Source organism: Leucopleurus acutus (assembly GCF_964270905.1).
Source record: "Leucopleurus acutus genome assembly, chromosome: 6".
Taxonomy (NCBI): Eukaryota; Metazoa; Chordata; class Mammalia; order Artiodactyla; family Delphinidae; genus Leucopleurus; species Leucopleurus acutus.
In genome coordinates this window covers 95,781,328-95,797,159 of record NC_139149.1, presented here as the reverse complement: position 1 = coordinate 95,797,159, position 15,832 = coordinate 95,781,328, and the positions used below count along the sequence as shown (strand labels likewise).

Genomic DNA, 15,832 nt, shown 5'->3' with positions numbered 1-15,832 from the left:
GTCAACAGTCCAGAACCCAGGATATTGCCTGGCACAAAGATCTTCAATAAATATTACTAAGCTGAATGTGGCTGAGGAATAAAACCTAGAGAGAGAAGGTACAATCTTTGCCTTTGTTTCCACATTTGGGCTTCTGAACAATGTCAGGCTCCTTTAAGAGTTCACCCGATAGCATCTGAGGAGAACAGCCTAGGCAGGGTGCAGGTTGAACTGTGGAGTCCACAATGGGTTAGCACCACACAGGACCCAAGAGTAACTTTTTTGGTGAGTTCTCAGTTTTTTCACTTCATAGGAACTCAGAGTGGTCAGTTATTGGATCTTTTGGCTACAGCTAAGTTGGGACAACACAGTATGCTGGACTAGAGCCTGCAGTTAGTCTAGGGAGCAAGACATGGACACCAAAGGCAGTCCAGGCCATGAACTCTGTGTGTCTGATTCATTGCAAGAGGCAAAATGTCAGCAACTCTGATCTTTGTCAGCCTAGCTCTGAACTCACAGACATATTACTCATTCTATTCTATGTTTTACTGTACAGTGAGCACATTCTTTTTTTTCTTTTTTTCAAAAACATTCTAAAGCCTTAATATTTTCATTGGACTTGTGAATGACTAATAATCTCGGCCTTTATTTTAAATAGGCTTCCAAATCACTGATGTATATTTGAATTTTGCATATCGCTTTTTTTTTTTTCAGTATGCGGGCCTCTCACTGTTGTGGCCTCTCCCGTTGCGGAGCACAGGCTCCGAACGCACAGGCTCAGTGGCCATGGCTCACGGGCCCAGCCGCTCCGCGGCATGTGGGACCTTCCTGGACCGTGGCACGAACCCATGTCCCCTGCATCGGCAGGCAGACTCTCAACCACTGCTCTACCAGGGAAGCCCTTCATGTCGCTTTTTGAGACGGCATTATAAGTTTTCATTAAATGTACTATATTATACATCATTTTCTGACAATATTACAATCTTCTTCTTTAATTTTAATAAAATAACTTTGTTTCATAACTTCGAGGAAAAATACTCTGCATGTAGTCCTATAACACAGAGCAATTTCATGAGTTTCCAAACTGCAAGTTATTTAATAGCCTCCATTTGGTAATTACAAAGATTTATACTCCTTTCCTTGTCTCCCACAAAATTCAGAGCCGATCTGTCCAGCTGACTTAGAGACTGACTTAGAGGTCTCCACATTCATTATCTTGACAATAAGCTGTTAGATTAGGTTAATGATTTAAGACTAGTATATGTTTGGGAATGGGAGTAAGAGGTTTAAAACTTATTTATAGGAATATAATCCACTGGTCACATTCATGTTTCATCAAAAAAATATTTTAGAAAATTTCTCAATACTAGTTGATCACATTGAGGTGACAACATGTTCTGCTTTTGCTTTACTGTGAAGGAAGTCATTCATCTCATTTTACATTCAGTCTTTCAGTACCACCTGACAGTTTACCATTTATCAAGGAATTAACATAATATAAAAGTTATAAAAAAGGAGAATACCAGAATACTGCAGATGTAGCTGACATTACAAGTCTAATAATATAATCCATATCAATATGTTGTACACTTTTTATTATTACACAGAAAAAAACTACAGCTATCCTGGTTACTGTTTTCAACATCTCATAATATTTAACTACAAAAATAAATTTATTTTTAACTTCTTCACAACTCATTGTGAAATGAAAAAGCTAATAATTTCATATTATATAAATAACACGTACCCTTTAAAAACTATATATAGAAGTAACCTGGAAGATGGCGGAAGAGTAAGACGCGGAAATCACCTTCCTCCCCACATATACACCAGAAATACATCTACACACGGAACAATTCCTACAGAACACCTACTGAACTCTGGCAGAAGACCTCAGACCTCCCAAAAGGCAAGAACCGCCGCCCCCCCCCCCCACCACGTACCTGGGTAGAGCAAAAGGAAAAAGAAAAAACAGACAAAAGGATAGGGACGGGACCTGCTCCAGTGGGAGGGAGCCGTGAAGGAGGAAAGATCTCCACACACTAGGAAGCCCCTTCGCGGGTGGAGACTGCGGGAGTCAGAGGGGGAAGGTTCGAAGCCGCGGAGGAGAGCACAGCAACAGGGGTGCGGAGGCCAAAGCGGAGAGATTCCCGCACAGAGGATCAGGGCCGACCCGGCACTCACCAGCCTGAGAGGCTTGTCTGCTCACCCGCCGGGGCGGGCGGGGCTGGAAGCTGAGGCTCGGGCTTCAGTCAGCTTCGGTCGCCTTCAGTCGGAGTGCTGGGAGAGGACTGGGGTTGGCGGCGTGAAAACAGCCTGAAGGGGCTAGTGCGCCACGGCTAGCCGGGAGGGAGTCCGGGGAAAAGTCTGGACCTGCCAAAGAGGCAAGAGACTTTTTCTTCCCTCTTTGTTTCCTGGTGCGCGAGGAGAGGGGATTAAGAGCGCTGCTTAAAGGAGCTCCAGAGACGGGCGCGAGCCGCGGCTAAAAGCGCGGACCCCAGAGACGGGCATGAGACGCTAAGGCTGCTGCTGCCGCCACCAAGAAGCCTGTGTGCGAGCACAGGTCACTCTCCACACCCCCCTTCCGGCGAGCCTGTCCAGCCCGCCACTGCCAGGGTCCCGGGATCCAGGGACAACTTCCCCAGGAGAACGCACAGCGTGCCTGACGCTGGTGCAACGTCACGCCGGCCTCTGCCGCCGCAGGCCCGCCCCGCACTCTGTGCCCCTCCCTCACCCCCGGCCTGAGTGAGCCAGAGCCCCCGAATCAGTGGCTCCTTTAACCCCGTCCTGTCTGAGCAAAGAACAGACGCCCTCCAGCGACCTACACGCAGAGGTGGGGCCAAATCCAAAGCTGAGCCCCTGGGAGCTGTGAGAACAAAGAAGAGAAAGGGAAATCTCTCCCAGCAGCCTCAGAAACAGCGGATTAAAGCTCCACAATCAACTTGATGACTGTGGAATACATGAATAGACAACGAATCATCCCAAATTGAGGAGGTGGACTTTGAGAGCAAGATTTATGCTATATAGCTTTGCTTCCACCATTTGTCCTAGGGTTCTATCCATCCGTTTTGTGTTTTTTTTAAATTTTTTTTCTTCTTAACAATTATTTTTTATTTTAATAACTATTATATTTTATCTTACTTTATTTTATTTTACTTTATATTCTTTCTTTCTTTTTTTCCTTCCCTCCCTCCTTCCTTCCTTCCTCCCTCCCTCCCTTCCTCCTTTCTTTCTTTCTACTTCTACTAATTCTTTCTTTCTACTTTTTCTCCCTTTTATTCTGAGCCATGTGGATGCAAGGATCTTGGTGCTGCAGCCAGAGTCAGTGATGTGCCTCTGAGGTGGGAGAGCCAACTTCACGACACTGGTCCACAAGAGACCTCCCAGCTCCACATAATATCAAACGGTGAAAATCTGCCAGAGATCTCCATCTCAACACCAGCACCCAGCTTCACTCAACGACCAGCAAGCTACTGTGATGGACATCCTATGCCAAACAGCTAGCAAGACAGGAACACAACCCCACCCATTAGCAGAGAGGCTGCCTAAAATCCCACAGACACCCCAAAACACACCATCAGATGTGGACCTGTCCACCAGAAAGACAAGATCCAGCCTCATCCACCAGAACACAGGCACTAGTTCCCTGCACCAGGAAGCCTACACAACCCACTGAACCAACCTTAGCCACTGGGGACAGAAATCAAAAACAATGGGAACTATGAGCCTGCAGCCTGCAAAAAGGAAACCCCAAACACAGTAAGATAAGCAAAATGAGAAGACAGAAAAACACACAGCAGATGAAGGAGCAAGATAAAAACCCACCAGACCTAACAAATGAAGAGGAAACAGGCAGTCTACCTGAAAAATAATTCAGAATAATGATAGTAAACATGATCCAAAATCTTGGAAATAGAATGGACAAAATGCAAGAAACATTTAACAAGGACCTAGAAGAACTAAAGATGAAACAAACAACGATAAACAACACAATAAATGAAATTAAAAATACTCTAGATGGGATCAATAGCAGAATAACTGGGGCAGAAGAACGGATAAGTGACCTGGAAGATAAAATAGTGGAAATAACTACTGCAGAGCAGAATAAAGAAAAAGGAATGAAAAGAACTGAGGACAGTCTTAGAGACCTCTGGGACAACATTAAATGCACCAACATTCGAATTATAGGGGTTCCAGTAGAAGAAGAGAAAAAGAAAGGGACTGAGAAAATATTTGAAGAGATTATAGTTGAAAACGTCCCTAATATGGGAAAGGAAATAGTTAATCAAGTCCAGGAAGCACAGAGAGTCCCATACAGGATAAATCCAAGGAGAAATAATGCCAAGACACATATTAATCAAACTGTCAAAAATTAAATACAAAGAAAGCATATTAAAAGCAGCAAGGGAAAAACAACAAATAACACACAAGGGAATCCCCATAAGGTTAACAGCTGATGTTTCATCAGAAACTCTACAAGCCAGAAGGGACTGGCAGGACATATTTAAAGTGATGAAAGAGAAAAACCTGCAACCAAGATTACTCAACCCAGCAAGGATCTCATTCAGATTTGATGGAGAAATTAAAACATCAACAGATAAGCAAAAGCTGAGAGAGTTCAGCACCACCAAACCAGCTTTACAACAACTGCTAAAGGAACTTCTCTAGGCAAGAAGCACAAGAGAAGGAAAAGATCAACAATAATGAACACAAAACAATTAAGAAAATGGTAATAGGAACATACATATCGATAATTACCTTAAATGTAAATGGACTAAATGCTCCCACCAAAAGACACAGATTGGCTGAATGGATACAAAAACAAGACCCATATATTTGCTGTCTACAAGAGACCCACTTCAGACCTAGAGACACATAAAGACTGAAAGTAAGGGGATGGAAAAAGATATTCCATGCAAATGGAAAGCAAAAGAAAGCTGGAGTAGCAATTCTCATATCAGACAAAATAGGCTTTAAAATAAGGACTATTAGAAGAGACAAAGAAGGACACTACATAATGATCAAGGGATTGATCCAAGAAGAAGATATAACAATTGTAAGTATTTATGCACCCAACATAGGAGCACCTCAATACATAAGGCAAATACTAACATCCGTAAAAGGGGAAATCGACAGTAACACATTCATAGTAGGGGATTTAACACCCCACTTTCACCAATGGACAGATCATCAAAAATGAAAATAAATAAGGAAACACAAGCTTTAAATGACACATTAAACAAGCTGGATTTAATTGATATTTATAGGACATTCCATCCAAAAACAACAGAATACACATTTTTCTCAAGTGCTCATGGAATATTCTCTAGAATAGATCATATCTTGGGTCACAAGTGAAGCCTTGGTAAATTTAGGAAAATTGAAATTGTTTCAAGTATCTTTTACGACCACAACGATATGAGACTAGGTATCAATTACAGGAAAAGATCTGTAAAAAATACAAACACATGGAGGCTAAACAATACACTACTTAATAATGAAGTGATCACTGAAGAAATCAAAGAGGAAATTAAAAAAATACCTAGAAACAAGTGACAATGGAGACACAATGACCCAAAATCTATGGGTTGAAGCAAAAGCAGTTGTAAGAGGGAAGTTTATAGCAATACAATCCTACCTTAAGAAACAAGAAACATCTTGAATAAAGAACCTAAACTTGCACCTAAAGCAATTAGAGAAAGAAGAACAAAAAAAAACCCAAGTTAGCAGAAGGAAAGAAATCATAAAAATCAGATCAGAAATAAATGAAAAAGAAATGAAGGAAACAATAACAAAGATCAATAAAACTAAAAGCTGGTTCTTTGAGAAGTTAAACAAAATTGATAAACCATTAGCCAGACTCATCAGGAAAAAAAGGGAGAAGACTCAAATCAATAGAATTAGAAACAAAAAAGGAGAAGTAACAAATGACACTGCAGAAATACAAAAGATCATGAGAGATTACTACAAGCAACTCTATGCCAATAAAATGGAACCTGGAAGAAATGGACAAATTCTTAGAGATGCACAACCTGCCAAGACTGAATCAGGAAGAAATATAAAATATGAACAGACCAATCACAAGCACTGAAATTGAAACTGTGATTAAAAATCTTCCAGCAAACAAAAGCCCAGGACCAGATGGCTTCACAGGTGAATTCTATCGAACATTTAGAGAAGAGCTAACACCTATCCTTCTCAAACTCTTCCAAAATATAGCAGAGGGAGGATCACTCCCAAACTCATTCTACGAGGTCACCATCACCTTGATAACAAAACCAGACAAGGATGTCACAAAGAAAGAAAACTATAGGCCAATATCACTGATGAACATAGATGCAAAAATCCTCAACAAAATACTAGCAAACAGAATCCAACAGCATATTAAAAGGATCATACACCATGATCAAGTGGGGTTTATTCCAGGAATGCAAGGATTCTTCAATATACGCAAAACAATCAATGTGATACACCATATTAACAAATTGAAGGAGAAAAACCATATGATCATCTCAATAGATACAGAGAAAGCTTTCGACAAAATTCAACACCTATTTGTGATAAAAACCCTCTTGAAAGTAGGCATAGAGGGAACTTTCCTCAACATAATAAAGGCCATATATGACAAACCCACAGCCAACATCGTCCTCAATGGTGAAAAACTGAAAGCATTTCCACTAAGATCAGGAATAAGACAAGGTTGCCCACTCTCACCACTCTTATTCAACATAGTTTTGGAAGTTTTAGCCACAGCAATTAGAGAAGAAAAGGAAATAAAAGGAATCCAAATCGAAAAAGAAGAAGTAAAGCTGTCACTGTTTGCAGATGACATGATACTATACATATAGAATCCTAAAGATGCTACCAGAAAACTACTAGAGCTAATCAATGAATTTGGTAAAGTAGCAGTATACAAAATTAATGCACAGAAATCTCTAGCATTCCTATACACTAATGATGAAAATTCTGAAAGTGAAATCAAAAAAACACTCCCATTTATCATTGAAACAAAAAGAATAAAATATCTAGGAATAAACCTACATAAGGAGACAAAAGACCTGTATGCAGAAAATTATAAGACACTGATGAAAGAAATTAAAGATGATACAAATAGATGGAGAGATATACCATGTTCTTGGATTGGAAGAATCAACATTGTGAAGATGACTCTACTACCCAAAGCAATCTACAGATTCAATGCAATTCCTATCAAACTACCACTGGTATTTTTCTCAGAACTAGAACAAAACATTTCACTATTTGTATGGAAACACAAAGGACTCCGAATAACCAGAGCAATCTTGAGAACAAAAAACGGAGCTGGAGGAAATAGGCTCCCTGACTTCAGACTATACTACAAAGCTACAGTAATCAAGGCAGTATGGTACTGGCACAAAAACAGAAAGATAGATCAATGGAACAGGATAGAAAGCCGTGAGTTAAACCCACGCACATATGGTCACCTTATCTTTGATAAAGGAAGCAGGAATGTACAGTGGAGAAAGGACAGCCTCTTCAATAAGTGGTGCTGGGAAAACTGTACAGCTACATGTAAAAGTATGAGATTAGATCACTCCCTAACACCATACACAAAAATAAGCTCAAAATGGATTAAAGACCTAAATGGAAGGCCAGAAACTATCAAACTCTTAGAGGAAAACATAGGCAGAACACTCTATGACATAAATCACAGCAAGATCCTTTTTGACCCACCTCCTAGAGAAATGGAAATAAAAACAAAAATAATGGGACCGAATGAAATTTCAAAGCTTTTGCACAGCAAAGGAAACCATAAACAAGACCAAAAGACAACCCTCAGAATGGGAGAAAATATTTGCAAATGAAGCAACTGACAAAGGATTAATCTCCAAAATTTATAAGCAGCTCATGCAGCTCAATAACAAAAAAACAAACAACCCAATCCAAAAATGGGCAGAAGACCTAAATAGACATTTCTCCAAAGAAGATATACAGACTGCCAACAAACACATGAAAGAATGCTCAACATCATTAATCATTAGAGCAATGCAAATCAAAAGTACAATGAGATATCATCTCACACCAGTCAGAATGGCCATCATCAAAAAATCTAGAAACCATAAATACTGGAGAGGGTGTGGAGAAAAGGGAACCTTCTTGCACTGTTGGTGGGAATGTAAACTGATACAGCCACTGTGGAGAATAGTATGGAGGTTCCTTAAAAAACTTAAAATAGGATACCATGTGACCCAGCAATCCCACTACTGGGCATATACCCTGAGAAAACCATAATTCAAAAAGAGTCATGTACCAAAATGTTCATTACAGCTCTATTTACAATAGCCCGGAGATGGAAACAACCTATGTGTCCATCATCGGATGAATGGATAAAGAAGATGTGGCACATATATACAATGGAATATTACTCAGCCATAAAAAGAAACGAAATTGTGCTATTTGTAATGAGGTGGATAGACCTAGAGTCTGTCATACAGAGTGAAGTAAGTCAGAAAGAGAAAAACAAATACCATATGCTAACACAGATATATGGAATTTAAGAAAAAAAAATGTCATGAAGTACCTAGGGGTAAGACAGGAATAAAGACACAGACCTACTAGAGAATGGACTTGAGGATATGGGGAGGGGAAGGGTAAGCTGTGACAAAGCGAGAGAGAGGCATGGACATATATACACTACCAAACGTAAGGTACATAGCTAGTGGGAAGCAGCTGCATAGCACAGGGAAATCAGCTCGGTGCTTTGTGACTGCCTGTAGGGGTGGGATAGGGAGGGAGACGCAAACGGGAAGAGATATGGGAACATATGTATATGTATAACTGATTCACTTTGTTATAAAGTAGAAACTAACACACCATTGTAAAGCAATTATACTCCAATAAAGATGTAAAAAAAAAACTATATATAAAATATGAATTTTTAAAAATCAGGCTTACAGTTTTTTTTGTTTTGTTTTGTGTTTTAAAAAAAATGTGGTAGATCTGAAACTAGTCACCGGAATTGCTAATGCAACTCAAGTGAAATGATTCTGTTTAATTCTAGAGTTGCTGTCATATATTATTTGTAGTGTTTTATAATAACATTTAGTTAACAACTTGAATTGTCTAATTATTAATAACGTAAATTAAGTGAATTTCCCTTTGTTTTACATGCTAATTCTATTTTATATAGATACCAATTTAAATATATATATTTTAACATCTGGTTTGAAATATTTTCAGAAAATAAACTAAATGAACTTTATTTCTAAACATTGATGTATTTACCATAATTTATGAACATTTTATTTATACCAAAGTATTTTAGAGTCCTTTCCCTAGTATTAATGACTATAAACCTAGCATGCATACTACTAATAAAATTGTAATCATAACATTAATAATAAATATTTTAATTTGCCATTAAAACCAATTTGAAAAATATATATTAATATTGATTAAAGAAATACAACCTTTTTATGGACATACATTCAATCCACATGCTATCCTGCTGTATGCTAAATGCCCTGTGCTGTGCTGAATCCCTCTTTTCTACCGCTCTCAGACATATTGTAGGAAATAAGACCAGTATACAAGGAGTTCCCAACAAGAGGTAGGAAGGCCACCGTCTATAAGCAACTCTAGGCATTTAAGGCAGATACACGAGAGGCAACTTCTCTTTGTAAGAGCAGTTTTACTTCCAAGCATTAGTGCTCCAGTTTTTCACAGGAAAGAAAATAGATAAGAGACATGTTTTCTGATAACATTCAGTTATAGCACTCTGAGAGACAGACAAAAAAAAAATCTGATATCAAAAGAAAATGAGCATAAAATTTAGGTCACTACTAAATTAATATTTTCTCTGTGGGTTTTCCTTTACCAATGGCTTTTATACACACTTCACATGTAAGTATTTAGGCTAAATGCATTGAAAATCTTGCTTTTTCATTGATGCTCCATTAGCAGGAGTGAATTCTGTTGCACCAGGGCCTAAGCTATTTTAAAGCAAGAAGGAGGTTGTGGCACCTTTTTTACCCAACAACAAATCATTCTGATTTTACTCTTAATTCATGGCTGATACACTTTTCCCACAGTGCCCCTTGACTGCTGCCCCTTGACATGCTGCAACATGTGAAGTTGTGTCTAAGGTATTTGTCATTCTACCATTAGCTGTTTTTCTATAATAAGTGAACCTAAGGTCGCCTTATTCTCTATTTATCCTAAATCAATTTGCCTCAGAGGACTAAATAGAGCCTCCCATAATGAACTTTGGTCCCTGTTCATACTATCTGGATGCTCATCATCATATTCCTTTATTGATGTCAATCATGCATTGTGTACGGGAAGATAAATGGGAAACATTACAAGTTGCATTTCTTTCCTGACTCACGAACCATAAAATATGGATTTTTTTCTTTTTAGTATAGACTCCTACATTATCCTCATCAAATGTTGCTAAGAACAAATATGGCGACCCTGTTTTGCATATTTTGGCATGCCTCAAATTACTAAAGTGTGTGCTCAATTAGTTGTGTTTGCCGTTTCCTGAATCTTTAATCCCTTCCTCTCCCCTACCGCTAAGCAAATAAACATGCTGTCTCCTATTTGAACAAGGGAAACCTCTATTTGGATCCTACAGGTATAGACTTTTCTCTTCATCTCCACAGCCAAACTCTTTGAAAGTGTAGTTCCCAAATTCCATCTCCATTTCTTCACATCTAATTCACTTCTGAAGCCACAGTAACCCAGGATTATCTAGTTTAACACTGAAAAATCCCACAACCCAGAAAACTCTCAGTCTTAGCTAGATAAACTGGGACAGTTGGTCACCTTTAAACCCCTTTTCTTTCCTCCCATTATCTCCACATCCAGTCACTCTTCAAATTGTAAGAGTTAAACCGCTTATCTTGAATCCATACTTTCCTTTATACTCTCACAGTCTCCTAGTTCAAATTCTCATCTGCTCACAGCCTACTGTACAAGCCTCCTATATGAGAATGACTCCCTTAACTCTACTATCAAATTAATCTTTCTAAAAGGCTAACCTGATTGTGTTACCCTGTTTGCTTAACATGATTTAATAGACTCCTTCTGAAAACTATAAAATTTCAATCAGATACTTAATGATCTTGTCCTTGTCCATCTGTATACTCTTGCTTGTTTTTTCTTCCTCCTTCCTTAAGCTCTATTCAAACATATTATTACTCTCAGAATATGCCTTTGTAGCCTCATACTTTTATGGCTTTGTACATGCACTGCTGTTTCCTGGAATCCACCTTCTCGAGATTACCTGGTATATCCTACTTACCCTCCAAATCTCAGCTCAAGCACAGCCTCCTCTTGGGAGCCATCCACAGCCTTCTAGGCAGATAAGAGTTCTCCTTCTTGCTTTTCCCCTGCGTCTTGTATCCTCTTCCATTTTAACACATACCTCATTGCATTAAAATCTCATTTCTCCTTCCTTTCCAAGCTACAAAGTCCTTAAGGAGAGGTGCTATGCGTTTCCCTGTCATATGTAATGTATCAGCAGAGTTTCTATCTCAATAAAAAATTGTTGGGCTTCCCTGGTGGTGCAGTGGTTGGGAGTCCGCCTGCCGATGCAGGGGACATGGGTTCGTGCCCCGGTCCGGGAAGATCCCACGTGCTGCGGAGTGGCTAGGACCGTGAGCCATGGCCGCTGAACCTGCGCATATGGAGCCTGTGCTCCGCAACGGGAGAGGCCACAACAGTGAGAGGCCCGAGTACCGCAAAAAAAAAAAAAAAAAAATTGTTGCATTAATGTTTAATGAAGTAATTACATTATTTTTATAGTCCTACTTTTAGGAGGCAGGGTACATAAAAGCACATAGACAAGACCTTGTAAATAGGAACTTATTACCATTCTTTTAACCTACATGCCCCTGTACAATTACTTCATAAATTGTACCTAATACCTGAAAAGTAACTAAGAGTAACTAGACCTACCAAAATTGGAAAAAGTGTTAATGATTTGCTTACCGTTCTTGCATCCCATGCAGACAGGGACTTATCTGCAGAACCTGTGAGAAGAATGTTGGAGCAAGGAAAAAACTCGATGCTGTTCACAGAGTCTGTATGTCCATACAAAGTGCATCTGCATCTTTCACTGTATAGAGAAACAGTAAGAGTTAAAGCTGTAGGACTTAGCGCTACATGTTTCTTATGCTGTCTATATAATGCTAACAAAGATAGTTCAAGTATCTGAGGCATAAAGTAGCTTTACAAGTGGCAAGATGTACAAAAATAACATTTTAAAAGGAGAATTCTACAACCACCTTATATTCTAAGCACTTTAAAGAATTAGCAGCATAAAATTGACTAAATTTAAATTACATTCAATTTATAAAGTCAGTTGGTAAAGTCATCTTTATACTACCTCATTTATTCCTTATCATGAAATGACTACTTAAAAACTGTTCCCATCTCATAAAGGAATACACTGAGGAAGAAAACATTTCATAATATGGGAAGACCAGAGAAACTTCTTTAAGTTACTCAGTCTCTCTTCCTCCCCCCGCCCCACCCCCACCTCAGCTGCTTGGGTTTACATTAGAATGACCTGAGATACTTTTAGAAGATACTCCACCTCAAGCCCCAGACATTCTGTTTCACTGGATCTGAGATGGAGCCTGAGCAGAAGTGTGAATTAACAAATCTAAACCCATGGTTCTCAAAGTGTTTTACCCAGACCAGCAGCATCAGCATCCCTTGGGAACATATCAGAAATGCAAATTGGGCCTCATCCTAAACCCACTGAATCAGAAACTCTGGGGCTGGGGCCCAACTGTCTGTGTTTTACAAACTCTCCAGTTGATTCGATACTCACAGAAGTCTGAGAACCACTGATTTAAATGATTAGAAATAACTCATAAGGAAAGACAACTGCAGCTTTGCCTTTTGCCATTTTATGAAAGGACTGTTTCTTAATGAAGCAGGGTATATTCATAGAGCAGTATCACTTCTCATTTGTAATGTTTGATTGTCTTTTAATTAACTTTATTTATAAACCTACTTTAAAAATAGAGAAGAAACAGGATAACTAATAATGCTGAGAACAGAGGAGTCAATATAGGTACATTTCTAGTATGATAACCAGCTCATTAAGCTCTGATCAGCTGATGGCTGTCTGGCTTGAGCCATGCCATACGTGACAGTATGGTGGAGTGGAAAAAACTCTGCTATGGGAGCTGGTAGCCTGGGTTCCAGTCCTAACTTTGACAAGAACTAGCAGGGTTACCATAGAGAAGTTATTAACCTCAGTGGCAGTAGGGGTCCTTCTTGTGAGAATGAGATTACTTAATCTGATACACTGAGAGGTACAATCTAGCTTCGACAATCTGAGATTTTTGACCAAGGTTGTAAATGTAAAAGGCAAGGGAAGAAGTCAAATTGAGCATAACATCTAAGAACTGTTTGGAGCAAAGTTAGTTCCTCCTTACTTAAATTTTGGCTTTTTTGAGAAGTTAGAAAATATTAAGATTTATGTGGATACGTATGTAAGTTACTCAGTTTTGCCCCTTGATTGAGACTTTTCATATCAAAGTGAAGTATTATAGTACTTAATGTCAGGAACAAGGAAATAAAATCAATAAATTCATTAATCAGGGCCATTTTGTATCTGTTTCTTTATCTTAATATTTCTGAGAGAGGCTGATAATATTTTGATCATTAAGGTTGATGAAAGGTCAATATATACCAGGGGTCAAAAACCATGGCCCATGGCTGGCTGCCTATTTTCACAAAGAATGATTTATTGGAACACATCAATTTGTTTACACATGTCTATCGCTGCTTTCCCATGACAACAGCAGAGTTGCACAGTTATGAGAGACCGTATGGTTCACAAGCCTAAAATATTTAATACCTGACCCCTCAAAAATATATTTGGATATTTGTAAGTATGCTCAGATTTTATTTATGACATTTTTTTGAGATGTGTGCTAAAACTTACAGGATAAATTCTTTTCTTTTATTTTTAAAGAAGTACTGTTTTATGCAGAAATTTTACCTGCTGTTTTCTAATGATTCTCAAAATATAAGTATAAAACATTTCTTTAAACGTTTATATTCCAAAGCCCACTATATTGACATAATCATCTTTAACTATTAGAGTAATTGCTCCAGATATAGCTCTATGACAAAGAAAAAGAGAGATTGATTTCATAAAAAAATGAAAATTATATATTATATAATGTAGTAAATTATTAAATTAAATTATATAAGAAAGTCAATAGTTTATTATGAAATATTATTCTCTATAAAACATCCTCACATTAAGAAAATATTAAGTATGTTATTTTTAGTCATATTTCATTTATAGAAAGTATAATTTAAAAAGGAAATGTTTATAATTATAACATGTATATAATTCCTCCCATTTTTCTTTTATTCACCTACCAATTTTTTGAAATCATTTTGTTAGTCTTACAATGTCAAAAATTATAACACACACATATGATCAGTAATCACAAATCCCAGTGTTGCTCAGTGCCTCCCATCCTTCTAGTGTTCAATTAATATCTATTTAAATTAATCCTCTGAACCCATACTTTTATATATTTTCTTGATTATTCAGTACTTCAAGAGCAATTCTGAATGGTTGTAATATCTTGGGAACATCAGTTCTCCTCCTCCAATGTTTGTGGAGGAATGTTTCACTGTCTCATACCAGGGGCAAAGTCTGAGGCCAGCCGAATCTCTCTTCCCTTTCCTGCCTAACTTCCTTTGTGGATGATTTGCTTTTCACACCCATAGCCCTAACAGTTCTTTTGCAAACACTGGAGTTCAGAAATTTCACCATGGCATGGCTTGATAGCAATTTCCATCTTAGACTTTTGTTATCCTAGTAAGTAGTTATTCTTTCACTATATCTTTATGTTTTTTCTTTTCCATTTATTCTGCTTTTTTTTCCCCCTTAAGAACACCAGCTATGTTTTATTTTGTCTCATTTTCCTCTACATTTAACATTTTCTCTATAATCCTTGTATCCTTATATATATATATATATATATATATATATATATATATATATAAAATTTATTTTCCATACCTGTTCTTTATAATTCTTAGTTGTGGTTATTTGTGTGTCTGTGAAGAGAGGCAATCAAAAACCTTTATTTATGTTTTTGATTTCACTTTTTTCCTAATATTTCTCAGTCTGCTTTCCATCTGCATCTATTGTCTTATAAAATCATAATAAAATGCTTTAGCTCTTTTGATGTTCTATTTTATTATGTAAAATCAACTTGAAATATAGCATTTTGGGCTTCCCTGGTGGCACAGTGGTTAAGAATCTGCCAGTTCAGGGGACACAGGTTTGAGCCCTGGTCCGGGAATATCCCACATGCCGTGGAGCAACTAAGCCCGTGCACCACAACTACTGAGCCTGTGCTCTAGAGCCCACGAGCCACAACTACTGAGCCCGCATGCCACAACTACTGAAGCCCGTGCGCCTAGACCCTGTGCTCCACAACAAGAGAAGCCACCGCAATGAGAAGCCCGCACACTGCAACAAAGAGCAGCCCCCGCTCGCCACAACTAGAGAAAGCCCGCGCTCAGCAACGAAGACCCAATGCAGCCAAAAATAAATAAAATCAAAATAAATAAATTTATTAAAAAAAGAAATACAGCATTTCTGTAATTTGACTGAAAATATAGAGGACTTTTTGTCTGAATTATTGGTAACTTTACTTATGTAATTCCTTGTGCACTGTATGATCTTCAGTGGAATTTGGTTTATATTCATTTATTCTTCAATTTTTACAATTCATCATCAGTTCTGGGTTGGTTTCTTTTTATTATGACTTAACATTATATGGGACAGCTACTTGCTAAAGATTAATGGCAAAAGGAGGGAAAT

General features: G+C 38.1%; 1 protein-coding gene across 1 annotated transcript in view; it reads right to left on the bottom strand.

Moving 5' to 3' along the window:
- The window catches only part of SPAG16 (sperm associated antigen 16), a gene marked incomplete at its 5' end in the record, with an annotated part of 884,947 nt that overhangs the window by 366,486 nt on the left and 502,629 nt on the right, over positions 1-15,832 (bottom strand). Inside the window, one exon of the mRNA XM_082840650.1 lies at positions 11,953-12,079. Coding sequence (XP_082696776.1) covers positions 11,953-12,079 — 127 coding nt within the window. The remainder of the gene's footprint in view (positions 1-11,952; positions 12,080-15,832) is intronic.